Source organism: Colobus angolensis, unplaced genomic scaffold (genome assembly GCF_000951035.1).
Source record: "Colobus angolensis palliatus isolate OR3802 unplaced genomic scaffold, Cang.pa_1.0 Scaffold69, whole genome shotgun sequence".
NCBI lineage: Eukaryota > Metazoa > Chordata > Mammalia > Primates > Cercopithecidae > Colobus > Colobus angolensis.
In genome coordinates this window covers 112921-125460 of record NW_012120598.1, presented here as the reverse complement: position 1 = coordinate 125460, position 12540 = coordinate 112921, and the positions used below count along the sequence as shown (strand labels likewise).

At 39.1% G+C, this 12540-nt stretch overlaps 1 protein-coding gene across 1 annotated transcript; it reads right to left on the bottom strand.

Annotated features, from left to right (window-relative positions):
- Nucleotides 1–3020: 3020 nt before the first annotated feature.
- Nucleotides 3021–3690, bottom strand: LOC105500790 (keratin-associated protein 27-1). The gene has a single exon (XM_011926454.1). The coding sequence runs from the start codon at nt 3665–3667 to the stop codon at nt 3047–3049; it is 621 nt and encodes a 206-aa protein (XP_011781844.1). The 5' UTR covers nt 3668–3690; the 3' UTR covers nt 3021–3046.
- Between the last annotated feature and the right edge of the window lie 8850 nt (nt 3691–12540).

The following is a 12540-nucleotide window of genomic DNA, read 5'->3' as shown; positions in this document are numbered from 1 at the left end:
ACATAGCCAGTTTTCACCAAAGTCCTGTTTTCTCAGCAAGCTACACCCCGTAAAGTAATATATACTTGGAAGGCATATGGAATGGGTAGGTTTACCTTCTTGTCTTTAGAAACAGTGGCCCAAATGAATTGAACTTTTTCTGGGCAACCCAATTGGCATCGCATTAGTAAAAATCCTCATTGTGAATGAACTTGATCTATGTTCACATGATTGGCTGTGACTAGAATCCTGAGAAGCTGCCACAAGATAAACTCTGTCTTTACTGTTGCCAGTGCTGTGTTACTGCCATCAGTGCTGTGGACGGAAGATTTACGTCAATGTTGTTTGCTTCAGGGATGTTCTGCTACTGAGGCTGCCAAAGGCTCAATACTCAATACTGAATACTATTGATGGTATTGAATAGTGTTGGCCTCTCTCAGACTTCCCTCAATTCTATCCCTCTACAGAGCACCTGTATAAGTGGTGGTTTATAGATTTTAGGCTTAAATCTTCCTCTTTGAGATGATCTGTGTCTAGCCCACTGTATTATTCAGGGCTTCATAGAGAAACAGAACCAATAAAATACATAGATAGAGAGATAGATAGGTAGATAGATAGATCTATATAATATATATATTTATCTCACCGTATATATGTGTGTGTATATATACGTGTGTGTGTGTGTGTGTGTGTATGACGAGAGAGAGTGATTTATCATGAAGGATTGGCTCACACAATTATGGAGGCTAAGAAATCTCATGATCTGTCACCTGCAACCTGGAAACGCAAGGAAACCAGTGATATAACTCCAGTCCAAATGTGAAGATCTGAGAACCAGGGGAGCCAATGGTATAAATCCAGTCCAAGGGCCGGAGAAACCCAACGTCCCTGCTCAAGTAGGTTTGCAGGAAACATAAAGGGGCACATTTCTCCTTCCCTGACTATTTGTTTTATTTAGACCCTTGATGGACTGAATGATTCCCATCCACATTGGAGAGGGCCATCTACTGAGCACACTTATTTAAATGCTTATCTCCCCTGAAAACTCTCACAGACACACTCAGAAATAATGCTTAATCTGGGCAGCTGTTGGCTCAATCATGTTGATACATAGAATTACCATGGCACCCACCCACAGAACTAACTGGTAAATTGTCAATAGCATTAGATTTGCCATAGATTCAGAGATACTTGCCAATTCACTTCAACTACATAGGGTTTGAGTTTCTTAATTCTCTCCTTTAGTAGATGATGCTGCCTGCATCTTCCAAAATACAAAACAGCTGATCTCTCTTTTGTTGGATGACTAGCTTTCCTAATCTGTCATGGATTTCTGGGTTTATTTACAAATCCCCACTACCTCCTCCATATTGAGTCTCTGAGGTAGCTGAGTTGCTAAATCTGCTATATACATGGTAATTTTTTAAGCCTTACACTTTCAATTTATTAACTTATTAAGGCTCACAGGAGCTCTATCATTATCCTTCACTTTTGAAGCTGAAGAAACTGAGGTGGTTAAATAACTTGCACATAGTCACACAGTTGGAATTTAAACAGTTGTCGCTAAGCAAAGCTAAGATTCCAACTCAAGGAAATCCATCTTCAGAGTTCATGCTCTCAACCACTACCTTACTTTGCCCTGAAAAAATGAAAGATCCAAGGCTGGGCGTGGTGGCTCAAGGCTGTAATCCCAGCACTTTGGGAGGCCGAGATGGGCGGATCACGAGGTCAGGAGATCAAGACCACCCTGGCTAACATGGTGAAACCCCGTCTCTACTAAAAAAAAAAAAAAATACAAAAAACTAGCCGGGCGAGGTGGCGGGCGCCTGTAGTCCCAGCTACTCGGGAGGCTGAGGCAGGAGAATGGTATGAACCCGGGAAGCGGAGCTTGCAGTGAGCCGAGACCATGCCACTGCACTCCAGCCTGGGCAAGAGAACGAGACTCCATTTCAAAAAAAAAAAAAAGATCAATTTAAGAGCATACCAAAAGTTTCAGAATAGCTAAGCTACCTAACTAAAATTAATCAATTTCACACATCTGACTCTATGGTCTTATGCTATTCATATGAGTATATTTTCCATCTTCTGTTGACCACCGCCATGAGGGACTCCTTTCTGGTTCACACTATAAAAATTATAACAAGAGGATATGTTCTCTTTTCTTCTAAATATTCATACTATTTTCATTAGGTAACAAACAAAGAAACAAAAACCTTGTAACATAACACCCACAAAAGGACTGAATAAAAATAATAGTGTGACAAGTCCAAATTTTGCTTCCAAAGCCAATTTATTTAATACAAAGAATATTTTCCAAACTCAAAAAATACTTAAGAAACAATGAAATCAGGAAAAAGAAAAAAAAACAGCGGGAACAAAATGAAGATGCTAAACTTCAGTTCATTCTATATAAAGCTTTCTGGTTGCTATGTCGTTATAAAGCCCATGGAGGTGAAATTCAAAATTACCTTGCACTATTCAAGCAATAGACTTAATCTTATAGTTAATTTAATAATGTCGTGATTCAATGGCTAAAATAACAGATGGCCAGTGAATAGGTCTGGATTTTAGTTGTGGTTCTGATGTTATTAACTATCTGGGCAACCTCTGATAGGGTTGAACCTATCATAATTCACAGGACTGGGTTGGCTTTTGGGTTTGTTTTAATTCCAATATTTTATGAATTTCTGAGACTAGTAGCACATTACTTAATAAGCCAGATCCAATGCTAAGTATTTCCAAAGAAAGCAACTCACAGTCAAAGTGTGAAGTTTCCTTTAAGTATTCATGTTATCTCCTGGCTACAAATCTTATTGCTTAATAACAAATCATATCCTACTGCTCTAAAATAGTTAGCATGCTTTCCAACCCCAGATTACCACTAGGCATACCCAAAAGAACGACAAGAAAAGAAATCTTATCTTTGGAGACAGTAGTAAAATAAGACATGTTCATTTACTAACAAACACACATACAACATTTTGTATTTAAAGAAATACAAAATATCTAAGTATCTCAAAAATAAATTTATCCAAATGAGAATATATGCTATCTCCCCTACAGATCTTCACTTACTAGGCAATTGAAAACCACCAGTAACACAGCAAGTTGGCTCATAAGTGCTGGAAGAAGATTCCAGGAGTTGTGGCTCAGGTGTCACATTGACCAGAGGTCTACAGGAACTGGATTCAGGGTTCTCAGACTGACATTGGCTAGAGGCACATTCCAGAGTTTGGCAATTTTTAGACTCAGAAGTCTTGGGTGGGCAACTGTTTCCCTTGAGGCTTGCAGGATGGCAGCTCTGGGCTATGAAACCCATCTGCTGGGTGCTTTCTGATTGGCAAGGCTGAGAAACACAAGCCAGCCCTGCTGAAGAACTTTCTGACTGGCACGCTGTCCTTTCGCAGGGCCTGGAATTGGAGTAAGTTGTTTGGACAACTCCGGGGAGGCAGGTACTTTGCACACAGCTATTGTCTGTGAATAAGTCTTGTTCACAAATGGTCATTTGGCAGTTGGTGGTTTCATTGCAGGTTTCTTGAAAGTTGTCCAGGAGCCAGGTTCTGCTATGGAAGCTGCTGGGCAAACACAATCCATCTTCAAAGCTTATAGGATTAGTGCCATGTGTGATGGCAGAGAGTGGTGGGGCATTGTTGAAGCTCCTGAGTGAATGGCAATGGCTATGAGGCATATTGCTAAAATCCTTAATTAAAGATGGTCATAAGGACTCAACACGCTGAGTTTGAAAATTAAATTCTTTGGTGGAGTGATTATATACTTAGAAACCTGGGTGTTGGCTTCTTCTCAAGACTTCTTTGCAACTCCTTGCTTAAACTAATTTGAAGGATAACATCTCATTAGCACTTTGGTTATATATGAAGATGATGTCTTATTAACAAAGATGTAAGTCCATTTTGAATCTTCAAAATGGCTTTTATGTTAGCTCCAAAGGTGACTCATTCAAGGTGTGGTTGGTCAAGTAAGAGTCTAAACCTGTTCACCCAAGCTAACATTTTTTTTTTTTTTGCCACTATGACTCTGCACATTGGTAAGTGGACAACAAGAAATGCATAAGGCAGTGGCCAATTGAATACTGATTAACGTTTCGCACTGGTTTTGAGAGCTGCCAATGTAACAGAATGTGGTAATTTGATGTTCAAGACATTTAAACGTAGAATTGGATCCAGTTGAGCCCCATCTCATTCCACTCAGATACTGTTCTCTCCAGTGGACCAGGATGTGAAAGGACTTTGTGATCACATTCCTTCTCACTGTTCATGCGAAGTACTGAATGTGGCCATTGCCCAAGGAACACCTGTCTTTTGCCTAACATTTCATTTCCCTCATCTCCTTGAAAGCCAAGTTTAAATGCTTCCTTTTCCTGAAGTCTTTCCCCATCTTCCCATTTAGGAGTTATTACTTCCTTTTCTGAATTACTAATAGATTTAATTCCTTTTTTCTATACTTGACAAAGTGGTTTGTTTACTTGTGTTTGTGCTTCTCAAAGGTTGATTACTTTCCTTTACAACAAACCTTCTTCAGATGTGTTTTTCATCTTTCTCTATTCTGTGTTTTTTTTATTGACTGCAGACAGAGGAGCAGCTCCTTTGTTTATTGCATTAGGACATCGTTCTTAGCATAGTTTCATACTCATGGCACAGAACTGACCAGCACATTCTCTGTAACATATTCTATAATATACTCGGCTCAGCTAATGACAATAAAATAGAAGTATAGTCTTAGTGCACTATCTAGACTCCCTTTCCAAGGTCTGAAGAAGCCCAAGAACATTCAGCAATTCTCAGTAATTCTTATGCAAACACTTCCTTGATATGTGAAAGACAGAGGATATTATAAATATAAAGGGGCACATCTGAATACTTTCAGCTTTATAGGCTGCACACTCATCTTGTATACAATGCCTTTGTAACACATGCAAGTCATTCATAATTTTGAATAACCACACTTGTACGTTTAAATACTTCACTGTGCCCTCCACATGAACCCTACAGCCACCCATTTAATTCTTACACATATTTGTATTTATTATTGCACAGAGGCTTCATTATTGCACGGAGGCTTCATTATAGCTTGTGATTCTCTTGCTTAAAGATACCAAACGGATTCTCATTGTCCTTAGAATAAGATCTTTTTCCTTTAGCCTTCCCTACAACATCTTATAAGACCTAGCCATAGCCTATTTTTCTTTCTTCATCTTCTTATTTTATTTTATTTTTTATTTTTTTGACGGAGTTTCGCTCTTGTTGCCTAGGCTGGAGTGCAATGGCATGGTCTCGGGTCACTGAAACCTCTGCCTCCCTGGTTCAAGCAATTCTCCTGCCTCAGTCTCCCGAGTAGCTGGGATTACAGGCGCCCACCACCACGCCCAGCTAATTTTTGTATTTTTAATAGAGACAGGGTTTCAACATGTTGGCCAGGCTGGTCTCGAACTCCTGACCTCAGGTGATCTTCCCATCTCGGCCTCCCAAAGTGCTGGGATTACAGGCATGAGCCACCACACCCAACCCTATTTTTCTAAGTGTAACTCTTGTCATGTGGCTCTGCCCAACATGCTTCATCCTCACAGGCCTTATGCAGCTCCTTGGCACACTAAACCTTTCCTTGCCTCTGTACTTTGCACACGCAGCTGCCTGTTTCACCCCTCCATTGTCTTCTCCCATTCTATCTATAGTTCTCATCTTTTGTGTCTTAAGAGTTACTTCTTTGAATGTCTATCATCCTATATGAAAAAATTCCATTATCAGGGTCTAATACTTTTTCCTTTTTAAAACTCATCTTAACTTATGATGATTTTATTTATTTCTCTTTTGTGCCTTTGCCACTAATTGTGAATTCCATGAAGAGGAGAAGCATGTGTATCTTCCTCCCTTCCATACTCATAACACTGAGCCTGGTGTCTTATTGCCATATCACGAGATCTCCATAAATGTATCTAGCTTCAAAATTCATAAATAGAAGGTGCTAAATAAAAATTGATTCAAATTATAACTAAATGTCTGAAGAAACATAGTTTTGAAATTTTGGCATATCCAAGATTTCTAAGAATTGGCAAGAGTATTGAACTCAAAGGAAAAAAAATTAAAAATTATGTCTATCTTTTGGCTACTCTTTTGTTTAATAAGAACAAAATCATTAAGAAAGCTACTTATTAGCATGGCACAAACTTATTCAACTATTTCAAAATCATATTTATTTGTAGGTTTTTTTTTATATTTTTTTTATTGTTTGAGACAAAGTCTTGCTCTGTCATCCAGGCTGGAGTACAGCGGCGTTGATCTTGGCTCACTGCAAACTCCACCTTCTGGGTTCAAGCCATTCTCCTGCCTCAGCCTCCCAAAATAGCTGGGATTACAGGCATGTGCCACCACGCCTGGCTAATTTTTGTATTTTTAGTAGAGACGAGGTTTCACCATGTTGGCCAGGCTCATCTCAAACTCCTGAAGTCAGGTGATCCACCTGCCTTGGCCTCCAAAAGTTCTGGGATTACAGGCATGAGCCACAGTGCCCAGCCATGTAGGTATGTTTTTACCATGAAAATGGGAACCAGTTTTCAATATTTTCAATGCCAACACAGAGTCCTCTTGCCGAATTGTGTAGGCATAGGCAGGACATCCTATAGTCTGGAATTTACAGAACTGTCTCCAGCCAGCAGCCTTCCTATTAATTTCACAATATGCAGTCAATTAGTGAGTACTTGGGCAGTTCCTTCAAATCTCATATGGTGATGTTAAGTCTGTCATTTGTGAATAAGGTCACTCCATGAGTTATTTTCTCTTTGGAATGAGGCATTCACAAATTTTATTTAAGTGAGTGCCAAATTAATAAGTGTTTCAGTATATAATTTTGATTCAATGAGTAAACACAGATTTTGGTTGTTGCTGGATTTATAGAGGGAGTTACTACCTGGTTTATTACTATGGGATGATGTAGGCTAGAGCAACTGGTCACCTTGGAATTGTTTACATGCAGCCTACTTAAAGCTAAGTATTAGCTTTGTAAGCATTTGAAAATTTATGATTATGTAGTTTATCTGCTGGTATTCTTCAGAAGTAGATAGAACTGGTTACCTAATTGCATACAGTAACTGGATACTCTTGCTACTAAGGGTTGAACTATTCCCTGGTCTCTCCTGGCTTGAAATCATTCTCCCGGAATGACTGCAGCTGCAGTGGCACCTCCTCACCACCAGAGGGTGGAATATCAACATTTGGTATGAGGATGCAATTAAATATAAGAATTCTAGAGTGAGAATGCCAGGATTCTAAGCCAGTATTTACAATTTCAAACTGTAACTTTGAACAGGTTCAGTAAGTTTTCTATGTCATGGCTTTTTCATTTTAAAAACTAAAATAAACGTGATATTGTATATGGTACCAGATTGCCGGCCACATATTGAATGATAAATAACAACAGCTATTATTACTGATTAGTTTAGGAATCTTCACGCAGACTAAGACACTTCTCATGATAACGTCAATCTAGGATTGATATAAAATTATAAGCGAAAACAACCACAGTTTTTTATGTTTATGATTATGTTGATTTATAATTATGTGTTAATTTTCACATTCCATTCCTTTAAAGGTTGGATTATACTTATTCCCATTAAGGATGGAACTTGTCTCCATCTCTCAAGAGCTCAGCACTTGGTAGTTGTACCATTGAATAATTTATATGTCCTTTATATTTGATCATATGGCTATGCTAAACTTCTTAATCACTTGTTTAGAAACATTAATGTGAAATAAAAAATAAAATAATCGTTCTTTTTTTTTTTTTTTTTTTTCAGAGGCAGGGTCTTCCTCTGTAGCCCAGGTTGGAGTGCCACGGCGTGATCACAGTTTACAACCTTGAACTCCTGGACTCAAGCAATCCTTCTACCTTGGTTTTCTGAATAGCTAGGACTACAGGCTCACACCACCACACTTGACTATTTTAAATTATTTTGGAGATACAGGGGTTTCACTATGCTGCCCAGGCTGGTTTTGAATCCCTGGACTCAAGTGATCCTCCTGCCTCGCCCTCACAAAGTGTTGGGATTACAGGCATGAGCCACCATGCTTGGGCCTAGTCACTCTCTTCATCCCAATGGTACCATAATTTATTTACCTCATCCTTGTCTTAGTTTTATCTCATCAACCAAACTCATAGCAAATGCCCTAAGTTAATTTTAATCCATTCTTCTTCTCCATTCACCAAATGCCCTAAGTTAATTCTAATCCATTTCTCATCTCCATTCAAGAAGTTTCATAAAGAACAATTGCATAGCAATGGAGGAATACTAGAAAAAGCGTGGAGAGATCTGGCTTTCAGCCTTGCCTCCATCAATTCACTGCATAAATTTGGACAAGTCACTCTGCCTCTCTGGATATCTTTTAAGACAATGAGTTTAGATGAGAAGCTCTCTAAGGTCCTTTCCAGCTGTCACATCCTATAATTTTCAGTCAGAATCTTAATAACATAGAATTAACATTACATGACATCTTGTCAAAACTGTCTGTTGAATGAAATCTTCACTTGCAATTTAAGACTATCTGATTTTTATTAAGATTACATATAAAATTTTAACAGGACAGACCAAAGACTGAAGTCAGTACATTATTAGTTCCCACAGATGCTAGTCAAGATCCACAACTGTAAAATTAGTAATCTTATAGTATTTAATCTTATAGTATTAATCTTATATTAATTCATCTTATAGTATTAATCTTATAGTATTTGAGAGCAACTCTTGAGAATAAATTAAAAGTATATTTCTGCAGTCAAGTGCACATTAGTCTACCACAAAAGAGGCTTTTGTTGAGGAAAATGAATAACTTCTCTTAAATATAACGTTCTATGAAATAAATCAAGTGCCATATAACTCTTCTCAGACACTGTAATGCACATAGAAAAAAATTTTAAGTTATAGAATACTTCAAAATTCTTATGTGGAATATAGAAATGGTATTTTGCCAGCTTTCTGTTTCTAATGAGAAATAGATATTTTATAATATGACAAAGTAAAGTATATGTGACATCATTTGTTCTCTGAGACTATCTCTAAATAATTTTGCTTCTTTGGCTAGTTCTTGGTCATTTACAATTCAGTTATACGACACATTAATTCAAATAGCCAAACAAAAAATAAAAGAAGTAAAGCATAAAAGTTGGAGGATTACACAGTGTCTATGCAGCTCTTAACAATAAGTAATTGGAGAAAAGAATGAACCATAGTGTTTTGAACATCTGAGTATTATAGTCCACATTTTCCGACCCTTGGTCCCATTGTATCTTGGATGTGAAAGCATTATAGTTTATTGTAGTAATTACACCCTTGTTTTTGCTTCTTTCCCCAGGTATAGTTGTTCTTGCCTTCCTCTGAGGTTATCTTTGAGTGAAGCTATCTTTCTGTTTTTGTGTGATCCAGAAATGTGAATTTGTTTTTGAGTTGTCTCACTTCTGTAGGCACTGGAGTTGTGACAGTGTGTCATTGAGACATTGAGATTGTGCTAAATCCATTGTGATGATGATCATCAGAGGATTGGTGACAACTAGCTTATCTAAAAAGAGTTCCACCGGCAAAAATGAATGCGTGTTTGATGTGTCATTGACATATCCTGGGGACTGTCACCTAGCTCAATTCCATTTATTTATTCAATATTTATTTATCTTTTATTGAGTACAGGCATACCACATTTTATTGTGCTTTTCTTTATTGCACTTTGCAGATACTGCATGTTTTACAAATTAAAGATTTATGGCAACACTGAGTTAAGCAAGGCTATTGGCATCATTTTTCCAATAGTGTGTGCTCACTTCATGTCTCTGTGCCACATTTTGGTAACTCTCGCAGTATTTCAGACTTTTTCATTATTATTTTGTCTGTTATGGTGATCTGTGATCAGTGATGTTTAATATTAGTCTTGTAATTGTTTTGGGGTGCCACAAACCACATCCATATAATGAAATGCGAAAAGTTCTTTTGTTCTCCCTTGCAAGGCATGCAGTGGGGTTGTGGCTTGCTTCTTTTGTGATCCCCTGCTCAAACCTCTGGGGAAACAGGCAGATGGACAGGCTGTGGGGCTCCAACCCTACAGCGGTGTCTAGGCGTGAATGTTTACAGCTGTAGCCCCCGTGGGCGTGTGTTACAGTGTTCTTTCAGTTTAGCTGTCTGTAGGCAGCTTGTGTTAGTCAGCTCAATTACACCGTCTGCCTTATCACAAAGACGGGGGCTTTCTGTATCCCAGAGTTTGTTGCCTTGGTATACCAGAAGAATCAGAGCACATGTGGGCTTGGAGAATGAGTTGAGTGCAAGTTTTATTGAATGGAAGTGGTTCTCAGCATATGGGGGAGCCAGAAGGGAGATGGAGTGGGAAGGTGGTTGTACCCTGGAATTGGGCCCGCTCAGTGGCCAGGCTCTCCTCTAACTGCCCCAGCCAAACTTCGCATTGTTCCACCAGTTCATGGTCTGCAGGTCTGCCAGAGTCTGTCAGTGTGCTCTTACACCAGTGCATTCCTCTTGATGTCCAGCCACTTGTGTCTTCTTCTGCTGGTGTGTTCCTCTTGATGTCCAGCTGCTTGTGTGCATGCCCACTAGGGTTTCGGGTTTTTTATAGGCACAGGATGGGGGGCGTGGCAGGCCAGGTGGTCTTGGGTAATGCAACATTTGGGCACAAAAATCAGAAATGTCTGTCCTCACCTAGGTCCGTGGGCACAGGCCTGGGGGGTGGAGCCATAGCCAGGCACCCACCTGTCTCTACCCAGCACTTCCCTGCCCGCCTCCCATACCAATAAGACAACAAACTTAATAAATCAAATGTCATGTGTGTTAGAACTGTTCCATCGAACGGCATGCCCCTGTCTCTCTCCCTCTCTTCAGGCTTCCCGGTTCCCCGAGACACAACAATATTGCAATTAGTCCAATCAAGAACCTAAAATGGTCTCTGTGTGTTCAAGTGAAAGGAAGAGTCACATGCCTCTTATTTTAAATCAAAGGCTAAAAATGATTAAAAGCTTAGTGAGGAAGACAATGCTGAAAGCTGAGACAGATTGAAAGCTAGGCCTCTTGCACCAAATAGCTAACTTGTGAATGCAAAGGAAAAGTCCTTAAAGGAAATTAAGAGTGCTAACCTATACTAATGAAAAGAATGATACTCTATGTGAACACACAAATTATAAGAAAGCAAAACAAACTCCTTGCTGATACGGAGAAAGTTTCAGCGGTCTGGATAGAAGATCAAACCAGCCACAACATTACCTTAAGCCAAAACCTAATCCAGGATGAGGCGCTAACTCTATTCAATTTAATGAATACTGAGAGAGGTAAGGAAGCTTTAGAAGAAAAGTCAGAAGCTAGCAGAGGCTGATTCATGAGGTTTAAGGAAGGAAACCATCTCTATAACATAAAAGTGCAAGGTAAATCAGTAAGTGCTGATGGAGAAACTGCTGCAAGTTATCCAGAAGATCTAGCCAAGATCATTGAAGAAGGTGGCTACACAAAACAGCAGATTTTCAATTTAGATGAAATAGCATTCTATTGGAAGATAACATCATCTAGGACTTTCATAGCTAGAGAGGAGAAGTCAATGCCTGGCTCCAAAGTTTCAAAGGACAGGCTGACTCTTTTTTAGGGGTTAATGCAGCTGGTGACAAGTGCAAGCCAATGCTCATTTACCGTTCTGAAAATCACAAGGCCCTTAAGTATTATGCTAAATCTAACCCACCTGTGCTCTGTAAATGGAACAACAAAGCCTGGATGACAGCACATCTGTTTACAACATGGTTTACTGAATATTTGAAGCCCATAGTTGAGACCTACTGCTAAGGGAAGATTTGTTTCAAAATATTACTGCTCATTGACTATGCACCTAGTCACCCAAGAGCTTTGATAGAAATGTACAAGAAGATTAATGTTGTTTTCATGCCTGCTAAGAGAACAGCTATTCTGCAGCCCACAGATCAAGAAATAATTTTGACTTTTAAGCCTTTGCAGTGGTCTGGAACCTGCAATATCTCTGAGGTGTGTCTGTATTAACTGCTGGCAAGATTCTGTTAGACAAGATTCTGTTTTGTTCATGGAGGGTACAATGAGGGTAAACAAACAAGTAAAAAATAGTAGTGAATAAAAATAATACTTTTAGTTAAATATTAAAAATTGGTACATATATATATATAATGCTAGTATTGTTTAGGAAATAATCAACTTTACTGACTATAGAGTTTATTTAAAAGGAGTAAGCCAGGCATGTGGCATGTGCTTGTAGTCTCAGCTACTCAGGAGGCTGAGGAGGGAGGATTGCTTGAGCCCAGGAGTTCTGGGTTGTAGTGTGCTCTGCTGATTGGATGTCCACAGTAAATCTGCATCAATATGATGACCTCCTGGGAGCAGGGGACCCCTACATTGCCTAAGGAGGGGTAAACTAGCCCAGACTGGAAATGGAGAAGGGAAAACTCACTGCTGATCCGTAGTAGGATCATGCCTGTGAATAGCCACTGCACTCCAGCCTGGACAACATAGTGAGACCCTGTCTCTAAAAAAAAAAAAAAAGCAACCAAACAAAC

What these genes read in the sequence shown, in the direction of transcription:
- LOC105500790 (XM_011926454.1), bottom strand. Translation starts at nt 3,667, where the DNA reads ATGCCTCATAGCCATTGCCATTCACTCAGGAGCTTCAACAATGCCCCA.